At 46.7% G+C, this 25,680-nt stretch overlaps 1 protein-coding gene across 6 annotated transcripts in view; it reads left to right on the forward strand.

Annotated features, from left to right (window-relative positions):
- The window catches only part of HHAT (hedgehog acyltransferase), a 180,569-nt gene extending 160,643 nt beyond the window's left edge, over positions 1-19,926 (forward strand). For 4 of the 6 annotated variants that reach the window (XM_036442637.2, XM_036442641.2, XM_045583104.1 and 1 more), the window contains one exon: positions 18,933-19,926. In XM_036442637.2, the coding sequence (XP_036298530.1) occupies positions 18,933-19,024 (92 nt within the window). In that variant the 3' untranslated portion in view covers positions 19,025-19,926. The remainder of the gene's footprint in view (positions 1-18,932) is intronic. The other 2 variants (XM_036442640.2, XM_036442642.2) reach the window with 1 other exon arrangement.
- The last annotated feature ends 5,754 nt before the right edge of the window (positions 19,927-25,680 follow it).

Here is a 25,680-nt window from a genome sequence, read left to right on the forward strand (position 1 = left end):
TTGTGCATGCCTTTTAGTGTACATATATACACACTTCTATAGGGTATGAACTCAGGAAGGGAATGGTGCGGTCTTAGGATTTGTGTGTGATCAATTTTAGTAGATAACTCCAATTTTCTACTGTAATGGCACCAATTTATTCTTTACCTTGTACAAAGAGGATTCCAGTGGTTCTGAATCCTCTCTCCAAACATGGAATTATCCTTCTTAATTTTAGCTCTTCTGGCTTGAGTATGTATATGTTATCTCATTATGATTTTCATTTTCATTTGCATGATGACTAAAGTTTTTAAGTTTTTGCATACGTGTATGATACCTGTGTATTCTCTCGTGAAGTGCCTCTAGAAGTCTTTTGGCCATTTAAAAAAATCGATTCAATTGTTTTTTCCTTCTTGATGTATAAGTATTCTTTATGTATTCTGGGTAAGAGTCTTGTTGATTTTATGTATTGCCAATATGTTCTCCCACTCTGTGGCTTCCATATTTCATTCTTTTAATGATGTTTTCTGATGAACAGTTTCTGATTTTCATTAAATCCTGTTTATCAGTCTTTTCCCTCATTTTTACTGTTTTTTGTGTCCTCATTAAGAAATGTCTTGTTTACCCAAGGCTATTAAAACATCACTCTACATTATTTTCTAGAAGCATTACTTTTTAACCTTTCCCATTTAGAGCTACACTCCATTTGGAATTAATTTTCTGTGCATGGGATGAGATAAGGATCAATATTTTTGGGGTCTTTGTGAATATCTAATTGACCTAGCAACATTCATTGAAAAGACTGTCATTTCCCCACTGATATGCAGTACAGTCTTTGCCATAAATCAGATGTCCAATGGTGTATTTGTCTCGTGGGCCAAAATTGTATTGTCTTTTTAAAATGTTTTTTTCTTTTTCAATTACAGTTGATATACAATATTTTATTAGTTTCTGGTGTACGGCCCAGTAATTAGACATTTATATTACTTATGACATGATTACCCCAATGAATCTAGTACCCTTCTGATACCATACATAGTTATTCCAATATTACTGACTATATTTCCTATGCTGTACTTTATATCCCCGTGACAATTCTATAATGACCAATTTGTACTTCAAATCCCTTCACCTTTGTTACCCATCTCTGCAATCCCCCTTCCCTCTGATAACCACCAAAATGTTTCCTGTACCTATGTGTCTGTTTCTACTCTGCTTAATTAGTAGTTTTATAATTACATATTTTTTTTATTTTTCAATTTGCACTTAACATTATTTTTTATTAGTTTCAGGTGTCCAGTATAGATAATCACATACTTCACCCCTGGCATTTCTAGAGCCCATCTACACCATACAGAGTTATTACAATATTGTTGACTATATTCCCTATGCTGTACTTTACATCCCCATGACTACTTTATAATTCTTGTTGCTGGTAATATAACTCCTCCACCTTCATTCTCCAAGATTATTTTGCTTTTCATACAAAATTTAGAAACATCTTGCCAATTTCTACAAAATAAATAAATAGGTTGAGATTTGATTATAGTTGCACTGAGTATGTTTATACTAGAGGCACAGTGCATTAATTCATGCATGGCTGGGGTCAGGCGGGCCCTCCCCTGATTGAGGTGGGAGGGAATGATTGGGGGTGAGGCTGATAGGGGGAGGGGCTGTGGGCGGTTGGCCAGCTGGCCCCGCCCCTGGTCCAACTCCCGGTGGAACTTCCTGTTGAGGGGACAATTTGCATATTAGCCTTTTATTATATGGGATATATGGTGATATTTGACATTTCTTCAATATTGATATATTCCTTAACTTAGCACTGGGAAATGTATTACTTAAAGGTTTTGTGTGAACGAACAGCCTACAGAGCACAGCTTTCCTGTGTCCCTCCCTCGTTAGCTCCATTATTTTTGCCATTAGCTTTGTTGGAAGAGAAGAGGAAATATCTTATTTAATTTAAAGTAGACAGAATTTAAATACAGCAGAGCTAATTGCAGAAGCATCTGGAAATATTACACAGATGAGCCAGCGGTGCTTAGAGCTAGTGGAAAATGATATATTTATATGTCAATAATTGAATTGTAATACTTCTGGAAATTTTCATGCCATGAAGAAATTAATTTATTTTTTGATATTTGGAGTTGAAAATATGGACATTTTTGAATAATTATTTGCAAAATTGAAGGACCTCTTGTTCACCATCAGGTCTAGAGCAAGACAATTGAGCATACTTTGCAGAGGCATAGAATTGTGGAAAGTTAGATCCAAAGTACTTGGGACAGATTCTGGCCTCAGCCTCCCATACTGGAGAGAGGGACACGGAGGTCCCCCGAGGTAAAGTTACTTGTGTGGGACCAGAACTAGAGACCTCCAGACTCTCAGGTTCATGCTCATTTGAAGAGATCAGCATTTTCCAAAGTGTTCCCCAAAGTTAATTCTTGAAATAATACTCTTGGGAGAGGGAAATGTCCCACCTACAAAGGGACCCTTGGCAAAATTAGTTGAGAAACTTTAATTTAGCCTATCTTCTTTTAAAAATTTACTGTATTCTCCTGGCTGGGTGGTCCAGTTGGTTGGAGCTTCATTCTGTACACATAAATGAGGTAGGTTCAATTCCCTGCCAGGCACACAGTTAGGCTGTAGGTTTGATCCTTGGTTGGGGCAGGAGGCAACCAATTGATGTTTCTCTCTCACATGAATGTTTTCTTTCTCTCCTTCCTTTCTTTCTCCTTCTCTTCCTCCCCATTTTCCTTTCTTCCTCCCTCCCTTCTCCTTTTTTTTTTTTTTTTTTTTTTATATTTTATTGATTTTTACAGAGAGGAAGGGAGAGGGACAGAGAGCTAGAAAAGTCGATGAGAGAGAAACATCGACCAGCTGCCTCTTGCACACTCCCTACTGGGGATGTGCCCGCAACCAACATACATGCCCCTGACCAGAATCGAACCCGGGACCTTTCAGTCCGCAGACCGATGCTCTACCACTGAGCCAAACTGGTTTTGGCCCTCCCTTCTTCTGTCTCTAAAAATCAATAAACATATCCTCAGGCAAGGATTAAAAAAATAGATGTCAACTTTTTTTTAAAAAAGAGAGAATTTACCATGTATATTGATACTCTTGACATATAGTAAGGACATTTATTCAGCTTTAATTCATCGTCTTCTAAACATTTAACTATGGAACACTTTTTGCTTAAAACGACTTGTTACAAGGCAGCGGTAATATGAATCTGCCTAATAGCCTTTGCCACTAGTAAGGCCCCTCCTTGTGACTTACCCTTATTGGCCATTACCAGGCCCTCAAGTGGTCATCTGGAAGTAAAAGTCCTCTAACATCTAATTGCATTTGCCTGGGCCTTTGCTTACTTATATTGTCCTAGTTAGTCTTCACAAAATTCTTTGTTAATTTTATATATAACTTTTTAATTTTTATTAAACCTCAAAGATATGTTTTATTGAATCTAGAGAGAGGAGAAGGGGACAGAGGGAGAAGGAGAGGAGAGGAGGGAGGGAGGGAGAGACAGAGAGAGACAGACAGATGGTTACCTCCTCTATGTGCCCCAATTGGGGATCAAACCTGTGACCTAGATATGTGCCCTGACCTGGAATGGAACCCTTGACCTTTGGGTATAGAAGATGATGCTCCAACTATAACTGAGCCACTCGGGCCAGGACTATGCCATAACTTCATTCATTCATTCATCGATGGACACTTAGGTTACTTCTATAAATCATGACTATTGTAAATAATGCTGCTGTGAACATGGGGAAATATGTATCTTTTTGAGTTAGTGTTTTGTTTTCTTTGTATAAACACCCAGAAGAGGACTTGCTGGATCATATAGTAGTTCTATTTTTAAGATTTTTGAGGAATCTATATATTGTTTTCCACAGTGTCTGTACCAGTTTACAATTTCACCATCAGTGCTCAGAGATTCCTTTTTTCTCCACATCCTCACTGACCCTTTCCATTTCTTGTGTTTTTATTAGCCATTCTAACAGGTTTTTATTTATATTTCCTGATGATTAATGATGTAAAACATGTTTTCATGTACTTGTTGACCATCTGGATGTCTTCTTCAGAAAAATGTCTATTTAGCTCTTTGACCCATTTTTTTAAATCAGATTGTTTTTGTGTTTTATTTTACATTGAGTTGTATGGGTTAATTTTTGTATGTTATATAATATTTTGAATATCAGCCCCTTATCAGATGTATGATTTGCAAATATTTTATCCCATTCAATTGATTGTGCTTTAAATTTGTTGATGGTTTTCTTTGCTGTGCAGGGGTTTGATATAGTCTGGCTTATTTAGTTTTTGCTGTTGTTGCTTTTGCATTTGGTGTAAGATTCAAAAAATCATCCCTGAGAGCTTACCACCGGCATTTTCTTCTAGGAGTTTTATGTTTATAGTTCTTATGCTCAAGTCTCTAATTCATTTTGAGTTATTTTTCATGGTCCAGTTTATTCTTTAGCGTGTGGCTGTTCAATTTTTCACAACACTGTTGATGGAAAAGACTGTCCTTTTCCTATTGTATATTCTTAGGTCCTTTGTTATAAGTTAACTGTGTATGCATGGGTTTATTTCTGGGCTCTCTTGCTTTTATGTTTAAATCAGCTTCATTTAGGTATAACTTATATACAGTACAATACAGCCATGTTAAGCACTGTACAGTGGTTGATGAATTTTGACAAGTGTGTACACCTATGTAGTCACTGCCACCACAAGATAATAGACCCATTAGCTTGGTTGTGTTCAAACTGCAAGTTCTGCATTTCCATTCTCAGCTCATTCTTGCTCTCTCCCAGGGTTCCCCTTACTCTCTCCAGCCTGAAGGGGGCCTTTTTGGTTGCTCTAGGCCAGTGGTCGGCAAACTCTTTAGTCAGCAGAGCCAAATATCAACAGTACAACAATTGAAATTTCTTTTGAGAGCCAAATTTTTTAAACTTAAACTTCTTCTAGCACACTTCTTCAAAATAGACTCACCCAGGCCGTGGTATTTTATGGAAGAGCCACACTCAAGGGGCCAAAGAGCCGCATGTGGCTCCCAAGCTGCAGTTTGCCAAGCAGGGCTCTAGGCAGAAAGACAAGATTTCTATCAGAGTTTGGCCAGCCCATATGGCTGCTCTACTCTGCAGCTCTACAGGCGGACCCACTCCCTGGGCACAGCTGAGAGATCAAAGAGAAAAACCACAACCAAACTCCAGTGGGAATCTTGCCCCTGTGCTTCCCCAAATTTTGACTCCTTCAAAAGCTGCTGCCTTTGTTTCTTTTCTTTTTTTTTTTTTTTTTTTTTTTTTTTGTGTGTGTGTGTATGTGTGTGTGTGTGTGGGGGGGGTCCTCAGGTAGTTGCTTTATGTATTTTTGTAGAGTTTTTAGTCGTAAATAGTAGGAAACGAGGTTATATTGGGTTTGTGCAATCGTAGCAGAAGCAAAACTCTCTATTTCTTTTTAAATATGTTTGGTTTATGTTACAAAGTGATTTATAAGGAGCTGGACTTTAAGGGCTATTTGTGAAAACTCCTGAGAATAAGTGGACTATCTAGCTTGTTATACTAAATCAGAAAAAAAATTACCCACCAGCTCTTTGGCCTGAGTCTTCTGTGCTGGCAGAATAAGTTCATCTTTTTCCAATTTCTAAAGGAACAAAGGGATGTGTCAGTCACTGCTTCTCCTATCCTAATCCTTTTAGGCCTAATCAGGAGGCCGTGAACATACCTCCGAGTCCCAGGATCACAAGGCGAGACAAAGACATTAGATCCTATTCCTTGCTTTTGTGAAAATAATAATGGAAAGTGGAATGTGTTCCTTTAAAAAATATTTCTTATTACAATGAGGACAATTTGAGAGTTATTTTAAGAAAGTAAGTCCCATACAGTCCCATAACCCAGAGGTATTCACTGAACATTTTGTCTCTGCTTACAGATGGTGCAGAAATGCATCTTTATCTTCCGTTTGCAAATTTGTTATAATATTAACCATGTGGTATAAAAGTTTTTATGAACCCAAACTCCAGATATTATATCTAAAATATGTTCTTCTTGTATATCTAAAATAGTTTTGAGGGATTAAAGGCTAAATGGCAATATATGAAGATCTGTGATTCGTCATCATTCTAAAACAACAAAAAAAATCTCTTTAGCATTGCAGATTTCCAGATTTGAGTAAAATTACACACTTAAATCATCAAAGAAGAAAGTAATGGATAATCTCTTCTCTACTGTATTAGTTCCCTAAAGCTGCTGTAACAGAGTGCCTTAACAGGGTGGCTTACGCACAGAATTTATTCTCTCTCAGTCTGGAGGCTGGAAGTCTGGAATCCAGGTGTTAGCAGGGTCGTGCTCCTCTGAGCCCCTGGGGAGTCTGTCCTTGCCTCTGCCAGCTTCTGGCGGTGGCCAGCAGCCCGTGGCGCTCCTGCCTCTGTCACCACATGGCGGGCTCCCCGTCAGTCTCCGTGTCTCTCTTCCTCTTTCTCTTAGGGCATCAGTCATTCGGGATTGAGGGCCCCACTCTAATTCTATGATCTCATTTAACTTGATCACATCTGCAAAGACCAGATTTCTAAATAAGGTCACAGTCTGAGGAATTGGGGGTTGAGACTTAAACATATCTTCTAGGGGGTACAGTTCACCCCATAACTTACCACTTCCTGTCCTTTACCCTCCCTATTGGAGCCGAACTTTTGCTAACGAGGACCTGCCTGTCCGCTGTGACCAGCCGAGGTGCCTTCGACAGACATGTTCTGTGGCACCTCGGGGAGTTGCCCTCTGCAGTGCATGGAGCCCCCTTCGGTCCCTCCCCCCAGCCTTGTACCTCCTTCTTCTCTCCTTTTCCCTCCCCTTATCCCAATATCTCTGGTAAAATAGTTGCAAGGGTCTTACTAGAGGTCTTACTAGGCCTCTCTCTGCTTTTCACAAGAACACAGAGTAAGGGTAAAGGTGAAACCATTTGTAGGAAACAGATCTCCCCCCCCCCCCCCCCGAACTTTAATTTCCAGATTGATAGTTGGAAACAATTATTGGGCATCTGTTAGGTATGGGCCCTGGGCCAGTTTCCTTTGATGTGTGTGACATCACTTACTGGAAATGTTGTACAACTTTTGCTGATGAGGACAGATATTTAGGCTGAGTCACACGGCAGGCGAATTCGAGAAGAGTCTTTCAGATCTCTCGAGTGGAAGCTCCAAGGTAGGAAAAGGGGAATGAAGAGTCTGGCTCCGTTTTTGACATTTGACTGCCAGCAGCGTTCCAGCCCCACCTCTCCTTCATCTCCCGTGTCGTCCCATTGCCGGGCAAGCACGCCAACAGGAAAACGGGCTCCCTCCTTTCCTGGGGGCTGGCGCCATCCCCCCCACAATAAGACTCAAAGGCACTTGCCCCTCCCGTTGCTCAGGCCGATTCGGAATGGCTTGGGCACCTGCTCTCCCCAGACACCCTCGTTATGTGAGCGGCAAAATTTTCCACGCCCCCTTGGCACACGTGTGGTGTCATCAGTCTCAGCATCTGAATCACTTCTGCATGGGGAAGCGGGGTCCGCAGGACCATCACAGATAAAAATATTCAGCTACATTGGCTGCTGCTGCTGCGCTGAGCCTCAGAGGACGCCTCTGAGCAGAGAGTCAGTGTGCGCTTGGCTGACGGAGACTGGAAGCCATGCATTTATCCTTCGGGCCCTTCCTCCCCTGGCAGGGAACTTGGTGGGGCTGGTGACGGGGAAATTGGCAGCATTTGCTTTTCTGCTGCCGTTGCACCGCTGTGGGTTCATTATTCATCAGGAGAGGTCTTTGGTCTCGCCTTCAGTTATCCACCTGCTTATTCAGTGCTATTCGGTTGTTATCCCAGGACCGACCCCAAACCTATAGACGCTGCAAGTTAAAATCCCATGAGCTGGCTGATTACGCACAGCACCGTACGCGTTCCCCAGCACTGGGTTCTCTGAGCGACTGCTTATTGGTTCCAGGGGGGAATCAGTGGCCACGTGAACCCGACAGGTGTGAATACAAAGCGCGGGATTAATTATGAAATTTCACAGAGGTCTGCACATGCATTATGCAGAACGCAAAAGCTGGTTGTAGTACCAGCATTTGAATTAACATGCCCGCGTGCAGAAATGTCCAGGGAACTCGTGGTTCGGTTCAAGTGACACCAGAACTGAGCCTTTTAAAACCAGACCGTTCCCAGCATAATACTTATATAATTTATTCAGACTCAGGCACCCAGCACCGTTGAGTTTTGTGTCACATAACTCAACTGGTGTATAATGAAAGCGTCTTTCCAGTGATTCAAGTCCTTGGAATCAGCCCAACTGTCAAAGACTCGGGGAAGGTGGAAGGATAGCTGAACACATCTCCAAAGATACCTAGCATATATTTGGATGTATATCCAACTCCAGTATGTCTGTGTGGGGGCTGTCTTTAGATAGTGCTTGGGATCACATTTTGGGTCCTCTCTGACCAGCCAGGGTACACAGGAGCCCTTTTTCTCCCCCTGTCTAAGCGAGCTCAGGAAGGCAGACTCATTTTCAGGAGACTGAGCGTAACATCATTGCAAAGGGACTCAGAAAGCAAATCATGGCCCAGAGAAGCTCTCAGAGTCACTGGCTAGGCCTGAGCGGGTCTGCTGGGGTAGCCGCAGCACAGTGCCGGTCACACGGAAGTCAGCAGGGCCTGGGGCGCCTAAGGCCAGCCTCACCTTGGCCATGGCAGACCTTCGTGTCCAGTACAGCCCTCGCATGGTGGGATGCAGGCAGCACAGTGTTTCCCGTTGTGAGGTGGCCACACTGTGTCCGAGAGGTTGCTGCTTCAGGTTCCCTGTGACCACATGGAGGTCAGTGACCACGTGGAGGTCAGAGTCACCAACGACCTTGACCTGTCATAGGTGGTGTCACCCAGCTTGTCCAGCTTGTGGGGAACAGGAAAGCAGAAAGTTGGGATGCTGGGCGTGAGGACCCACGTTGGTGTTAACGGAAATCACACTACTGATCGCATAACGATGTTGTGAGTAGAGATTGATGATCCTGGTTTTAAAGAACAGAAACAAGAGGCTCCTAGACGCTGGTGAACATAGCTGACAAGCAAGCTGTGCAACGCAGGACTCCTGAGTCCAAGGGCAGGGCTCTGTTCTAGGCCTTCGAATTCTGGCTCCGGAAATGGGCCCGGCCATGAAGGCAAGTCCTGTCATTTCTTTCTGCTTTGTGGTTACTCGTGCTAGAGAGAGTGCTGAAGGAGAGGGGATTTCTAAAAAAATACTTTTAAAGTTTCCATTAAAAGTGTTGTACTATAAGTACGTTCTTGAATTTGGCAAAGGAGGAGATAGTCTGATTATGATTTTTTAATTAAAAAGGGCCTTTTTAAAAAATATTTTTAATTGGTTTTAGAGAGGAAGGGGATTGAGCCCACAACCTGGGTATGTGCCCTGACCAAGAATTGAACCGTGGCCTCCAGATTCATAGGTCTATGATCAACCACTGAGCAACACCTGCCAGGTGACAGGGCCTTTTATTTGCAGCTTTGGAATTTAAGCATCTGTAATTTAGGCATCAGCTACAACCCAGACTCTTTGTCAGGACGTTTGGGAGCTCTTGGATGGAAGACGTTTGATCTCTTTCTAGATGAGCTGTGTCTTCCTGTATGGCTACTCATTTAAACAAGAGGGACTCTTGGGACCTCCTCTCCCTTAAGCTGATGGGAGGCAAGGAATGAGCTGCAGGTGTGTGCAGCTTCCTGCATTAACTTCCTGGCACACTCCTTCCCCAGTTGACCAGGAGCCCCGTATTTGTCTTTTTAAAAACACATTCTCACTCCATAAATCCAGAAAGAGAACGGGGAGACAGTGCACTCTGTGCAGTGTCACTAATTGGCTGCCACGTTGGGAAGTCAATTAGGCACATTAATGAACTCTTGATAGCCTGGATCACTGTCTCCTAAGAGCTGTGCTGTCTCATCCCCAGGGAGAGAGAAGAACCAGCTCAGATGGGTTGTGTCTTTTTACATCTAATTTCCGTCTCCCTAGCTGCATGCCAGCTTCCTCATCTCTTTGGTAGCCCTAGCATTAGCTCAGTGCCCTGTATGTAGTGGGAGCTCAGTAAATGTTGAATGATGAGAGTCACAAGGATGATTAGGGTGATCCTTCCCAGCCCTCACAACAAGAATGGAGCCAAATCTCCCCAAATAGAGCACACAGCAGCCCATCAGGCAAGGGAGGGGAAAGGTGCCAGCCGCCCAGTCCGTAGCCAGCCCGGGGACGTTGGCAGAAGTGGAACCAACAGGCAGGCGGAGACGGGGCTGTCACAATTTCTTCTTTTGCCATCACTCCAGGCTCTGTCGCTGGAGCACAGGCTAGGAAGAACTAGACAGGTGTGGCCGGTAGCATCAGGAGAAGTCCAAGTCCACATAGTGGGGTGATCTCATAGACATGGGCCAGCTTCACACCCGAGCTGACCCACTCCGAGGGAGTATCTGGGAACTCTACAAGGCGTCCAGCTGAGAGCCCTTCCCTGGGGGCCAGCAGGTCACCTCATGTAAAGGCCCCAGGAAGGGAGTAGATGGGGATCCGTTCCCAAAGGACCCAGCCTCCCGGCCAATCCTGCTGGCAGAACAGGAAGCCCAGAGGCGCAGGGAAGGTACTGATCCCTTACTGGTAACGGCAGGCACACTGATGAACCTGAGGGACCCAGGCTGACTTACTTTCTCCTCCTCGGCTCCGGTCAGCACCTGCTCCGTCCTCTCTCCCTGTGGAAATTGGTTGGAGGTGTTGGAATCTGGCAGACTGCCAGTAGAGGAAGAGAGCTGCCCTGGGTTATGGTGGAAGGCTCGACTCCTGCAAAGGCTGGCACAGGCCCCTCCAGGCTGCCCGAGGGAGCAGGGCTGCCAGGAGGGACCGTTGGCGGCGGGGACAAATCCAGCCTGGGCTCAGAGCATCTGGCCTGCTGTCCCAGGCAGACCCTCCCCTCCCCGGAGCTGTCTGCCAGAGGCAGAGCCAGAGAGGAATAGTGTCCCTTCAGAATGGGATATTAAGACATAAAAATGGCTTTCTCTGAGTCACTTTATGCATCAGATAAATATCCTCGCGAGCACCTGACTAAAATCTTGCCGTATCTTGTGTCGTTTCCAGAGCCTGCAGGAACTGGCCTTCTGTCCCCTGCAGCCAGGACACACCCCACCCCCTTCCTGCTCAGACGCAGGGTGTCTGTCTAACCTCAGCCTTCGTTCTTCCGTTTGCTGGGTGCAGGAGGGAAGGATGATTTGAGGACTTGAAGTGTATGGACTGCAATCTCTAAGAGTTGGAGGGGGGCGGGTGTCTCTGGGTCCACCGCCCATGGGAGGCAGCCAGCCACAGTGGTTCTTCCAGAACTCTGCCTGAATGCTGAGGGATGGCACCCAGCTGCCTCTGGCTTGTGGGGAGGCTGTCGGGGTACAGGCTCCTTTCAGCAGTAGCCAAAGTCCACCTCCTCTAACCTCCATCTTTCGCCCAGTTCTGTCTCCGTGGCCTTTTCCAGGCTTAACGTCCACCTACCAGTGTGCCCGCACTGTGGCTCCCCAGTAGCCATTGAAGTGGCTTCTGTGTGACAGTGCCCCCTGTAAAACACGGTGTCTGGGACTGGGCCACCTCACCCGAGTCTGTGCTCACGGGCACACTCTCTCTCACTCTCAGGCTGAGCACATAGCCCTCCACTGGGCCCCTCTGTGCTGTGTGGCCTGAGGTGGTCGTGACTACTGCCCAGGGCCACGTGGCTGCGCTCATCTTTGCTGTGGGTCAGCTCTATGCCTCTCTGCTCACCCTCATCAGAAAGAGAGGGTATGGAGGGGGGAAAGGAGGAAGAGAACGAGCAAGAGAGAGCAAGCTTGTACCTGCCTTTGTTAGCTTGGATTATATTGTCTCTGGTTTGGGAAGGACCAGACACTCTTTCAGATTAACCAATCAATTTCCCAACCCTCTGCAGGCAGGTGTTGGGCCCGCCCCTAACCCATCCATTTCCTAGATTTCCCAGAGTTCTGTGTTCTTGCCCAGTATGACCCTTCCCCAGGCTGGACTCCACCCCTGTGGTCACCATCTTGGCTTCTACTGCACACGGCCCAGCAGAGGGATTTCCTCTTTACTCCTTCCCCCACGGTTGGGGCGAGTGGACCAGTTGTACCTTGGGGAGTCTGGAAAGCCAGTCCTCCCTCCCTACACAGAAGAGCGAGGGGTGTTAATCCCCTCAGCGGGCGGGACAGTGCTGTGATCGATCCTCTGGGGTGTCTGAAGCTGTCACTTCAGACCTAATCAGGCTTACTGTCTGATTCAGCTCCCCAGAGTTGATCATGCTTCTTACTGTGATTCCCTTTGCTTTCTTCCTTTATCAATACTAACTAGCTACCTACGCTAACACTTAGACCAGGGCCTGGGAAGTGAGAAGCCTTTTCCAATCACCATGTGTAAGTGTTGGAACCACATTTTTCTGAACTAATCTCAAAGCTCTTTTGTGTGTGTCTGTCAATTTCTGCTTTGGGAAGGCAACAGGCAGCTCAGGTGGCTGGAGTCAGTACTAATGAGACCACCCTATGGGCTCAGCGCCTTAGACAGAACCTGCACCCCAGGCACAGCCAGCCTAACCTGCCTGCCTTTGACTAGGCAGCAGGGGCAGAGGGAGAGTGGGAATGGCCTCCGGACTAGGAGCAGAGAAGATGGGGCACACTGCACGGTACCTCCAGCCTTCCAACCCATCAGCATGGCGGCGAGCAGGCAGGACTGCAGACGCAGTAAGTGGGAGCAGCTGGTGAGAACAAAGCCAGCTCTGACAGGCAGGAACATTTCCTTCTCTTCCCGAGGTTGGCTGGTGCTCACAGCCCACTGTCGCTTCTGAGAGCCCCAGGAAGAACTTTCGTTACTGTGGCTGCTGCCGGGAGCTCGGGCCTATCACTCTGCTCTGTGCTGAGAAATTAAGTCAGTGATTTGGAGTCCTTCATCTAACAGCTGCGCTAGGAAGAGAACATGTCAGCGCATCTACTGACGTCACCTTTTCAGGTGCTCCCAGGCCTCAGGCCTCAGGCATTGCTCTTTCTCTCCTTTCCCTCCTTTCCCGCGCTCTCCGGTGTATCCATTCAGGGGTGGCCGGGAGGGGGTGGCTGGTGTGGACGGCCAGCACAAGCCAGGCGCCTCTTCTCCCAGCACGCCCACAGTGTGGACCAGCCTCCTGTCCCACGGCGGGCCGGGGGAAAGGGAGGCCAAATTGTCATGCATGTGCTTTCTTGCTCAGGGTTTTTGCAACAGGTTTAATTTGTGATTGCCTGTAGTAGGGACCTGGGAGTCTTGTATTCGAATGAGTACTCACGAGTCAGTAACCTGCACCCATGTGCCTTCCTCTCATCCTCATTCATTCATGGACCGTTTTACCATGTATGCTCTGGTCCCATGACCTGGGTAGAAAGGAACAGCTTCATAGACTCTCAGACCTGGTTCCACCTGCCGTGGGAAAGCGGACCCTCCTCCACTGAGTTCGGCCGCCTGTCCCGCCTGGGCGGGCGTCACCCCGGCCCTGGGATGCTCGGTGTCCCGGAGCCTCTTCCTGAGTTGGTGCTGCAGCTGCCAGTGTCCCTCCGCCTCCTGAGAGGGGTGGCAGGCGTGTTCCCAGCCGTCTTCCGAAAGAGTCAACTTTTCTGTATCTGCAGGCAGCGACTTGCTCTTCTCCAGGGTCTTCTCCTTTGCAGACCACCACGGCCAGGCCTGTCAGCCACTCCTCCGGGACACGGTCCCCAGACCTGTGCCATCCCCGTTAGGGCAGCGGGGTTAGAAAACCAAACAAAAACCATTAACGCTCAGCTGTTTTATCACACTGACATTTCAGTTATCTGTGTCATCCGCAGTTTGAGCGTCTTGTCTCCGTCTGTGTTCTCCCTGGGCCTTTCGTCACCTGCGCGATTAGGTAACAGAGCTGGAGCTGAACCTAACGGTGCAGGTGAAGCTGTGGGCCCCAGCGTGTGCTCTCTGCCCTCAGGGCACACAGGCTGTCATGTGACACGTGCCCAGGCTGCCTGTCTAAATGTGAAGCACACAGTAGGTGCGTTGTAAACACCAGCGAGGGTGAGGGCTGTGTGCCAGAGACCCTGGTTCACGCTGTGCACATCTCTTTGCTTCGGAGAAGCGGCTCTCGTGAGCTCGTGGGCTGGGCGGCGTCCGCCATGTTACGTAGTGTGGTCGTGGATTACGGTGACCAGCAGTCCTCGTTAGGCCATGCGTTAGGACTCGGGGTCAGGGAAGAGGAACAGCCGTGGAAGCAGGTTCTGACCGTGCAGCCTCTGGCCCCAGAAGCCAGGACTGCGGCTGTGCCTCCAGCTGCAAGGACAGTTTTCTGGGAAGCAGGTCCCCCACCCATTTTCCCAAAACGAGAGAAAAATCTGTGTGTTTCAGCATCGCCTTCTACTTGCGCTGTCAGAGTAAATTTTAAAAAGTGTCAACAATGAAAAATTTAAATTAAAAAAAAAAATCACAACAGCAGCAGCTCCGGCCTGTCCTCGGTGCCTCCCCAATTTCACGTGAAGTGGTTTTCCTTTATGGCAGCAAGGGCTTCAGCGAGCATCTGCCTGCAGGCCTGCACGCCGGGAAGGATGAGAAATGCAGCCTGGGCTGTGAACTGGATTTCATGAGGCTGGGAAAGTGACTGTGAACAACATGACTCACTAAAGACCGCTGCTTATGCCAGGGCAAGCGCTCCCAGCACCTAGCCAGCGACTCGCAGGGATGGCCGGGGGCTGCCTGAGGGCACGGGGCTGCCCCGTCCTCTGCGTCACCTTGCTAGACGCCCAGTGGAGGCTCGGCCCGTGGCAGGCCACATAACCCGGGCTCTCACAGCCTTCGTAAAAGCTCGCTCAGGCACAGGGAGCATGCACTCCAATGCTGAGTCTACAGTAGGCACTCAGACAAAGGGTAGAAACATGCTCCTTGGTGCTTCCTTCGGCCTCCTTTGCAAAGGTGGAGAAACGAGGCCTCTGGAGGTGGGGTGACCAAGTGAGCTAAGGATGGACGATGTTAAAAAAACCTGCTGTGTCCCCCTCCCTGTTACCTTGGGCACCACGAGTGAAGGGAGGAAAGCAGCTTTGAAGGCAGAGGACTGAAGGGAAAGGGACAGACCAGGAGGCAGGGGCCTGGTGCGAGCCTTTCCTACATGTGGCCCGAGTGTACACGCAGCCTGAGGTCCATCCGTCTTAGCTGTTAGACCTGGGAGAAGTTACTGTACTTCTCTGAGCCTTCGTTTCCTTTTCTGCAAACGGGGGCTAAGAATAGCTCCCCCATAAGGTGGGTGAGAATGGAGAAGGCGCCCCGCTAAGTCCCTGGCCCCCTATAAAGATCGGCAGTCGCCTGCCTCCTCTCCAGGAGAGCCCCCCAGGCCGTAGACAGCCATTCGGGGAGAGCTTTCTGCAGCTCCCCTAGGACAGCGGCTCCACATCACCTGGGGAGGTGTTAGAGATGCAAATCCAGGCCCACCCCTTAGGCCCTGCCCACAGGGGGAGGGATGGTGGCCCAGCCTTCTGTTTTAACCCGCCCTCCAATAGTTCTGATGCAGGGTCATGTTTGAGGACCAGTGCCGTAGGCTTTCATGCTTCAATTTAGAACCATCCAATCCTTTCCCATGAGAGGATGTAAAAGAAGTAGGTGAGCTTTTTTTTGGGGGGGAAAGAAAAGAGAAAAGAAAATAAGCAAATGCTGAGATCTCAAAACCTGGGTTTGAGGCCCAGATGTGTAAAGTAGATAAGGGTATGTCCTGGACCATGTTTCTCAATGGTTAGAGCATTGGTCTGCGCACCAAAGGGTCTGGGGTTCAATTCCCAGTCAAGGAATTGTACCTGGGTTGCAGGTTTGATCCCCAGCCCCTGTCTGGGTGCAAGCAGGCTGCAACCAATCCATGCGTCTCTCTCACATTGATGTCTCTCTCTTCCACTCTAAGAAAAGAAAATCAATAGGAAAAATGTCATTGGGTGAGAATTAATAACAAAATGTGAATTGTATCTTCCTGCATCTTTTATTTGAATACCTTGGGGCATATATGTCCTAGGACATTGTAGCATACCGTAAACCTGTGATTTGCTAATGTTGTGTTACCTTTAAAATATTCTTTTTACAACTTTACGGAGAAATTCAGTTAAGGCATTTTCCAGATGTGTATACCCTTGACAACATTCCCATAATCAAGATACAGCCGAAACTGGTTTGGCTCAGTGGATAGAGCGTCGGCCTGCAGACTGAAAGGTCCCAGGTTTCGATTCCTGTCAGGGGCATGTATTATACATTGGTTGCGGGCACATCCCCGGTAGGGGGTGTGCAAGAGGCAGCTGGTCGATGTTCCTCTCTCATCTAGCTCTCTATCTCTCTCCCTTCCTCTCTGTACAAAATCAATAAGATATATTTTTTTAAAAAAGATACAAATAGTTTCCATCATCCCCAAGGATTGCTAGTGGCCCCTGTCACTTAGCCTTCCCCTGCTCCAGCCCCAGGCAGCACTCATGTGCTTTTTGTTACCACAAATCAATTGGCATTTTACGTAAATGCAATAGTACAGTCTGTATTATTTTGTCAATGGCTTTTTGCACTCAGCATACATTTTTTTTATTGCAGTAAATGATATATAACATAAAACTTACCATCTTAACCATTTTTAAGTGTACAATAGTGGTATTCAGTATATTCCTATTGTTGTGCAACCATCCACCTCCGGAACATTTTTCGTCTTGCAAAAGCAAAACTCTGTGCCCGTTAAACAATAACTCCCCTCCCTCTCCAGTGCCTGGCAACCACCGTTTTACTTTCTGTGTCCATGAACTTGATAGACAGGTACCTGGCGTAAGTGGAAATCTCACAGTATTTGTTCGTTTGTGCCTGGCTTATCTCATTGGGCCTGATGTCTTCAAGGTTCACCATGTTGTAGCATATGTCAGAATTTCCTTTTTAAGGCTGGGAATATTCCATTTTAGCTATTTTGTTGATTCATTTATCTGTTCAGGGACACTTGGGTTACTTCCGTCTTTGGCTATTGGAAGTGCTGCTGTTGTGAACGGGTGTACAAAGATCTCTTCCAGTCATTCCTTTCCATTTTTGGGGGTGTAGATGTATGTAGTAAGGCTATGTTTGATTTTTTGAGAAACCTCCATATGGTTTTCCATGGTGGCTGTACCATTTTACAACGTTACATTTTAGACAAAGGTTTTTGTTAGATCCGCTTCTTGTTCTGATTATTCTTCACTTCTCAGAAAACCTTTGGCCCTGCATGATGATCATCTTTTCCTTCACTATCCGCAGCCCCTGCCTTTCCAGTCCCATCAGACTGAAGGAATCGCTCAGAGAATTGTTTAGCCATAGTAGCGCCGAGTAAAATGACACTGTTCAATTTCTATTAGCTGTAGCCATTTCGCTCTGCTTTCTACCTGTTTCTCATTAGCTGTAGTTATTATATACCTCACCAGTGGCTTATTAACAACTAGAGGCTCAGTGCATGAAATTTGTGCACTTGAGGAGGGGGCTCAGCCTGGCCTGTGCCCTCTCACAGTCCGGGAGCCCCAGGCGGGAGCGAGCCTAGGTCTTTAGTTGGACATCCTTAGTGCTCCCTGCTGCGCAGGCAGGAGAGGCTCTCGCCACTGCGCTCACCAGCCGTGATCCCTGCTCAGGGCTTCTGGCTGAGCAGACCTCCCCCTGTGGGAGCGCACTGACCACCGGGGGCAGCTCCTGCATTGAGCATCTGCTCCTTGGTGGTCAGTGTGTGCCATAGCAACCACCGTCGGTCAATTTGCATATTAGCCTTTTATTATATAGGATTATATAGGATATCATGATACCACCACCTATATCTCGTTACTCCCATCTATTATATCATCCGTGTAGCAGGAAGAGAGCCTGCCCCTTCCTGTGTGGTAGCCACATCACATGATCCCTGTTCCTTGGAGGGCCTGTGATGTTCACACTTCAGGTGGTCTCTCTAGTGGCTCATCCCCGATACTTTCCGTTTAACACGTTCTTATCCCACATGGTGCCGTTCAGCTGTGCTCTATGCATGTCATTATCTAGCACATACTACACGGCTCATAAAGCCATGTGGTGCGTGTCTTTTCTAAGCTAGAGTGGGAGCACCTCTGACATAGGACTAGATCTACATCATAGCACCTCTGGCTCTCCAATGCCCCCAACAAGTGTTTTAGTAAGTAAAACATGTGGAAGACCTGAATATCATTAAGCAACAAATACTCATTAGAAAGAGCTGTTAATGAAAAGGAGAAAGAAAAGAACATTAGATATTCTAAGACAAGTACTTGTAGAATGAACCATTAAAAGGTGTGAGTTTTGAAAGCAAATGCTTAATTTAGGCTCTCCTTTGTGCTTCCCGATAGCACTCAATTCAAAATAATGGCCAATCTATATTTTGAGATTTACTATGGGTCTCATGGACTGTTCTTTAAAAAAAAATTTTTTTTTAATTGATTTCAGAGAGAAAGGGAGAGAGAAATAGAAACATCAATGATGAGAGAGAATCACTGATTGGCTGCTTCCTGCATGCTTCCCGCTGATGCAACCTGGAAATGTGCCCTGACAGGTAATTGAACCTCAACTCCTGGCTCATATGTGGATGCTCAGCCACTGAGCCACATCAGCAGGGCATGTTATTCATTATTATTATTATTATTAACTGGTTTAGTATTCTAAATATGTATTCTTTAAATCTTGTCCTGTTTCTAAACACGATTTGCATTTGTGTTAGCACACCCCTCATTTCATGCTGGCCCACCCCTCATTTCATGCTGGCCCCAGTGGGAATGTAGGGTTCAACTGGCTGGCATTCCAGTTAGAGCAGACTTTGCAGGAGGCATGTGTCTTAATGGGTAAACCGAGGCCTGTGCTATTTCTTGGGTTGGAGGGTAATTTGCATCTGTAGGAGGTCCCACCCCAGGCATTTCTAACTGATCCTGCATCTCTGTCCTCCCCCTGCAGGCTGGCCGTGGGTGACCCTCTCCGTCCTGGGATTCCTGTACTGCTACTCCCATGTGGGCATTGCCTGGGCCCAGACCTACTCCATGAAGTAATGCCGCCGGGCCAGGCCAGCCCTTGCTGTCGGCTTCCAATGCAAATGGTGCTTCTCCCTGACCTCATGCCCCAAGATAACCTCCAGGGGACCAGTGCCTGATCTGCTCTTCGGTTGAAGTTACCTAATTCCAACACCGGAAGTGTGAGACACTCAACAACCGGAGAGTCTTGTAACTCTGGGAACCTAGAGATCGTCTCCCCCACCATCATCTTCCCATTGGGTGCGCTGAGCTGGGTCCAGAGCAGCACAGTGTCTCACCCAGCTGCCCATCGTGACACAGTGGTCCTAGTCCCAAAGCCCTTGGGCTCTTCTCCTTCACCAAGGATTAAATGCATTGGACATTTCCTGACTGAGACACGGGAATCCTGACTAGTAACAGGCCCGTCCTCCACTGGCCAATGTTTCCGAAACGTTTTGGTGACATTTACGTGACCCCTGCCTCATGTCCTGCGGTGTGGCCTCTGGAACTGGTGCTGGAGTTTGAGCTACACCTTCCCCTCCCCATGCAGGGAGGCGACAGCCACAGCTGTGCTTCTGATCGCCCAGGAGACAGAATATGCTCTGTCACGTCCCAAGGAGTCGATACCCAAGGAGACCTGCTGTTTGAACTTCATCAGGGCGATCTCCACTCGGTGGCTTGTTCCCCAGATTTGCAGAGACGTATAAACAGGCAGTGCCTGTGCCCGACAGTGAGTCATCCACATGGAGAAGCAGCATTTCTGAGCCGGGGAACAGCGTACCCGCCTACCGGTGCGACCAGACAAGTCACAAAGGGTAAGGATGGCTTCCCGTGGTCTCTCCTCTCTCCATGCCAGTCCCAGCGTCACCTCCCCACTGAGCGGTTCACATTCGTGGTTTACTCTGTTTGGTTTCAAATAAAATGGAGCTTTTTCTATCACATAGATAAGTCACTTTTTTGTAGAATTGTTTAAGAACAGGGGTGGGGAACGTCCGGCCCACAGCACGTATAAGGCCCTTGAAATCATTTGGTCTGGCCCTGCCAAGGCGTTAGGGGTGAATTAATTAAATGTTTGACCAGATAAATCAGGCTAATTTCTAAGATGACAATTTTGTATGGCCTTTGGCAGAAGAAAGGTTCCCCACCCCAGTTTAGAATATTTTTTTGAGGAAAATGTTTACAATCTAAGCATTCTTATAGAACTCTTCATTCTTCACTTCTCTGGCAAGATGCTGACAGGCTATTCATGGCTCTACGTGGCAGATCATTCTGAATGCTTCTGTTTGGTTTTGGATGTTTCTGAGGGGATGGGGGGAGGGGGGAGAGGGAAAAGTAGAGGGGGAAGTGAATAAGCTTTTAAAATTTGGATCCATGGTGTACCTAATTATGGGAGAACGTCGAACATCTAGGGCACATGCATTAAATCCTCCTGAGGTTCACTTGGTCCTGGTCTGTGTCACACTGTCCCCACACTGGCTGTGCTTATCAGCTCACTGCGCTTTAACCTCCTGGCATGCAGGACCAGTCATCTCCTGGTGTCCTTTCTTCCTAGCCACTCTGTTTGGCAGGTGTGGATGAGCTGAGGTGGGCAGCAGCAGAGGGCGAAGGCTAGGGGGGCAGGCAGGCAGGGCAGCAGCGGCCTCAGCAGCTGGTGTGGTACAGGAGGGGACAGGCAGGCGATCCCAAGGTGCTGGGTACTTTTAAGGAGGGCAGGAGGCTGGGGAGTGAGCACTCAGATGAAGACAGTAAAACTTCCTGGACTGACGCTCGTTCAGGATTTGTGGTCAGACAGAGAGAGTTGGGCTGAAGTTTGTATGAAAGAAAAGGGCTTTTTCCAAAGGGTTTGGAAAAGGGGAGTGTGATGATGGTTATAAGGAAGTGTATGTACATGTATAAGTAATAGGAAAGATTTTGAACTCTTCAGAGAGACAAGTTATATTTTTAAAAAGTAGGCTTATTCATTCTTTGTGTTGGAATATATTTGAAAGTAATAATCCTGAATCTGTTTTAAGCTATTACTTGATGTAGAGTGGTTCTCAGGAGTTACTAAATGATTACTGCGTTTAGCTGTATATTTGAGGGCCAATTAACCGATATGTCAATTATGCCGGACCAGTGTTTTCTTACTTAAGCTTCTTGTTATTCCCTACCTATCATATGAAAATAACTTACCTCTCTGGGTGCAAGTGAACTAAAATCTTGGAGTTTCTTTAAATGAAAGACTGGAGGTGCCTGGTCAGACAGTAGTTTCAGCTGAGGAGTATCTGGCCCGTCACCAGGCCTGGCAACTTCAGGCATTGGCTGGGAAACAGCTAGACAAGGCTTCAAGGTCACCCCAGGACCCTTTGACCCCAACCTCACAAAAGCCAGTGCGTTCCAAGCATGATTGCCAAGTCCATCCCCAAGGAGGCAAGCAAGACATCTGAAGGACAGCCAGATCGTAAATCATTTTGACTAATTCTTGGGGCCACACAAGAGACTTAAAAGTATCGTATTATTTCTTCAGATTAATTTGTTTGATGTGATAGCAGAAAAAAAAACCTTTCTCTTCAAGACTGAAGACCTAAAAAAGAAAATCAATCATGATTTTATAATGATCTATATGCTGGGAGAATAGTAATTTAGTGGGAGGGGTTCCCCTGCAGAAATTGATACTGTTCACTTGCTTACTTAACACAATGTCTAAGTAAGAGAAATGAACCGTAATGTAAGGAGCTTGTTTTCTGGCAAATGGATCTATTCAGTGGGGCTACTGCTGACAAGCAGCTTATCTTAAGGGTGCGGCCTCTCTCAGCATGCCAAGAAACCTTGCTGAGGCCTTTTTTAAAAATACGTTTTTATTGATTTTTAGAGAGAGGGGCATAGAGAGATGGAAATATCGATGATAGAGAAACATTGATTGGCTGCCTCCTGCACGCCCCACACTGAGGATGAGCTGCAGCCTGGACCTGTGCCCTGACCAGGAATCGAACCAGTGACCTCTTGGCTCATGGGTCGATGCTCAGCCACTGAGCCACACTGTCCAGGTTCTGGGGCCTTTCTTTTGACTAATTATAAAAATCATATTCTCAGAGATTATTTTTCTCCATCGAGGACAGTTAGCTAAAGAATGTAAAACTTTATTAGGGGAGATCTTTGGCAGGAATACCAATCATTTGAAATGTCAAAGTGAACAGTTGTGAAGGGGCTTTTAAATTATTTTTATTATGTTTTTGCAATTAAGTGACAGGGCGAAGGGAAGAATGTCATTAAAAATACCGGGTTCATTCTGCAGGTCACAGAGGGCTCACCCCTGAAGCTGTACTGTCTGTGGACAGGAAGGCTCCCCCGTTGAAATGTGGTCCATTGGCGTTAGGGAGGAACTCGGGTGGGCAGTATTGTGGAGAATCTTGCCCTGAGCAGGAAGCCATACCTATTAAAACAGAGCGGAACAGCAACAGTGCTGGGGGAGAAGTAATTTAGGGCCTAGCAGTCCTCTACTCTCGTAGCATCTGAGAACATCAGTGAATTAAAGCACAGATCAAACTCATTCTGTCAGCCTGTCCACACCAAATCATTCCGAAAAGATTTAGGTGTGGTGTCTTTTTACACTATATATTTAAAAGTCAGGACAGCATTCATATATCTTATACAAATTTCAATCCAAATTGTTCAAAGTAAAAAAGGACATTTCTCTGTGGAGGTCAGTTTCAAATAAGTATTAAGCCAGTGTGTTGTGCCGTCACTTCCCAGTGACTCAGGCTTCGAAGACATCTCTGTAACTGATAGAACAGACATAGCTCTACTTCAAGGTCATATTGCAAAGCCCCTTAACAACTGTTCACTTAGACACACAATCTTAGTGCCTCTAGATTTTTTTTTTTAATCCTCATCCAAGGGTATTTTTTCCCCCATGATTTTTTTAGAGTGAATGGAAGGGAGAGGGAGAGAGAGAGAGAAACATCGATGTGAGAGACACACCGGGGATGAAGCCTCTAACCATTGAGCAACCCGGCTAGGACTCTAGAATTTTAGTTCTCTAAAACCCACAATTGTAAGTGCCTTCAAATCAGAGCTTCCCACGCTCTCAAAAAGGAATAGGAAGTATCATTTTTGTTCTGTCATTTTAGGTAAGAACACCCAATTGAAATTATATAAGGAAAGGCAAAAGTAAGTGTCATGTATAAAATAGTTTATTACCATAATAAATAAAATTAAACATTTTTTTTTTTTTTTACAAATATCATTTGTGCTTGTTTAAAAATGTTGAGAAGGGAATATCATCAATGGAGGGACCCAAATGATCCCCTTAACATTCCCAAGTTGCAGACAGACAAGGGAGTTCCTGGCAGCGTCCTCCACCTGCCACGAAAATAGTATCGGCTCATTTGCACTCGTGTTTATTCATGCTCATTTGGACAAAGTGACCGATGCCAAGGAAAAAGAAAACCCGATGAAGGATTTGGCAGGACTCGATGGAAAGAGTGTTAATATAAGGAGAAGCCCCGGGATGACAAACGGCCCATGAGTACGTGTCCTTGCCATGTTGGCAGAATGTCGGATGGGGACAGTCCAACTGATGCAGAAACACAGCGTCTGAATATTAAGAGAATACATTCATTGGGGGCATTTGAATCTTAACACAAAGGTAGTTCATATCCTGATAACAAGATCCATGAGCTTCTCGTTGTACAACGAATGGATCCAGAAGTCGCAGAGGAAGAAAGAGACGATGGCTCTGGGAAGAGTTTGATGGCGGGCCAGGAGGGCCTCCACCGGTCCGGCACCTGCAGGTTATTCAAGTCCAGTTCTAGAGGTTCCAGAATGAGTCTGAGAAGCTCGCGTGAAGAAGATTCACGGGAAACTAAGCTTCAGGCAAATTCACATTGAACTCCGGGGGATGGACATGAGAACTTCTTCACACGAATATCTTGGTTCTCCAGAAAAACGGTGATTTCTCTGACGGCTGCCACTGGTGCTGAGAGGACACTGAAACCCCCTCCCGTCGGAGGGCACAAGAGCTGGTGAAGGTAATTTTCACGGAAGCAAGCGAGAGGACAGTATAGTGATTTACACAGAAGAGAGGCTGTCCGGGGCCCAGTGGGCCCTCAGTGAGCCTCCTGTTTAAGCAGTGCTATGTGAGGCGGGGGAGAGGGGAAGGAGTGTTGGCAGCTCCAGTAGAGCTGGAGTTTCATTCAAGGGTCTTAAGGCGAAACATCTTTATTGCACTTCATCAAATGCACTTCAGTTTGCATCTCCACCAGGACTCCCAAGATCTCCCAGAAGGTGCGCAAGGGGAGGCATTCCTAAAGCATTCGGGCAGCCCCCACACAGACCTGAACAAATGGCTGACAGTTGGCTTTGTCGACCTGAATAAAGAGGCAAGCTCAAAACTACCAAAGAAGGTGAGCTCTCAGCAATGGCCGAGGAACTGCCATTTAGGACTTGCCTGTCATTTGCTACCGTTTGCTTGTCCCGAATAGCAATTCCTGTTTTGGAATTGCTGTTCATCTTTTGTTGTTGTTGACGATTTTGAGCTTGTCTGTTTATTTAGGTCACATTCCTTGGTGTCAGAAGTGGGACCCAAGAGAAATGACCTGCAAGGGTTGTGCCAGCCCCTCTGTGCTCAGAGCTTCCGTGAGTCGCCTTCACTCCCGGTTCTGGGGTTCTGAGCTCCCTCTCCCACTTTCTTCAGAACCTGTTTAAATGCTTCCTTCTATTCGTTTGTTTTCTTGTTAAAAGTGCACTAGAATTTTGGTATAATTACTTTGGACTTTTCGAGAGCAAAAATTAAAAATACCAATGGTCATGGGTCCAGCAACTAGATCTTACCAGAGTTCTCACCACCTCCTTGAGAGAGTTTTGGTCTCGGGAGCAAAAGACTGAGAGAGGATACATTGGTCACAGAAAGGCCAGACTGACGTCAGGTTGCCTGCCAACAGCCAAGGAAATTTCTGTGAAACCAGGGACACCTGGGCCTGAGTGGCACAACTAGGGCAAAAGCCGTTCTATAGGAGAACAAAACACAAAGCGTATCCATGAAAGGCACACAGTCCTAGTAAAACAGAACAGCTCCCAACCTGGAGGTGCCCCCTTCAGACTATTTAGGAATGTTTCTTTTGCCCTCAGGAATATCTCTGAGAAATGGGAGCCCTGGCCTCTGAATGCCCTAAGGATAGCCCTCCCTCAGGGACCCCAGCTGGCTTTATGATAAACGTTAGTTTTGATTCATGTACATTTTTTTTTACTAAATGAAGCGACCTTACTGTAAATTATTTAGCACTTCAGAGGCCATTATGCAGAACTCTCAATCTCCCCAAACGTTTCACAGGACTAGATTAGAAGATCATGGCAAAGAACTAAAGGCTCTGAAAGGGAAAGAGGCTTTAATTGGTACTTAGAGGCTTCTACACAGATGCAGGCCTCTTTACAAATACCATTTCTAAGTTAACTTCAGCTACGAAATGACTGAAAGGAGATTTAAAAGCCACCGAGGCCTCTTTCCTGGCAGCACCCACTGTGGCTGCCCCTAACTCTGTTGCTCCACCTGCTCTAGATCTGCCTTTGCCCTCTTCCAGCCCCTTCCTTTAGCACAGGCGTCCTCAAACTTTTTAAAGTGGGGGCCAGATCACGGTCCCTCAGAGAGCTGGAGGGCCGGACTATATGAACTACTAATTCCTACTGTAACACCTCGGCTGCGCTCACTGCCCAAAAAA

The sequence above is a fragment of the Pipistrellus kuhlii genome, unplaced genomic scaffold, assembly GCF_014108245.1.
Source record: "Pipistrellus kuhlii isolate mPipKuh1 unplaced genomic scaffold, mPipKuh1.p scaffold_m20_p_18, whole genome shotgun sequence".
Classification (NCBI taxonomy): domain Eukaryota; kingdom Metazoa; phylum Chordata; class Mammalia; order Chiroptera; family Vespertilionidae; genus Pipistrellus; species Pipistrellus kuhlii.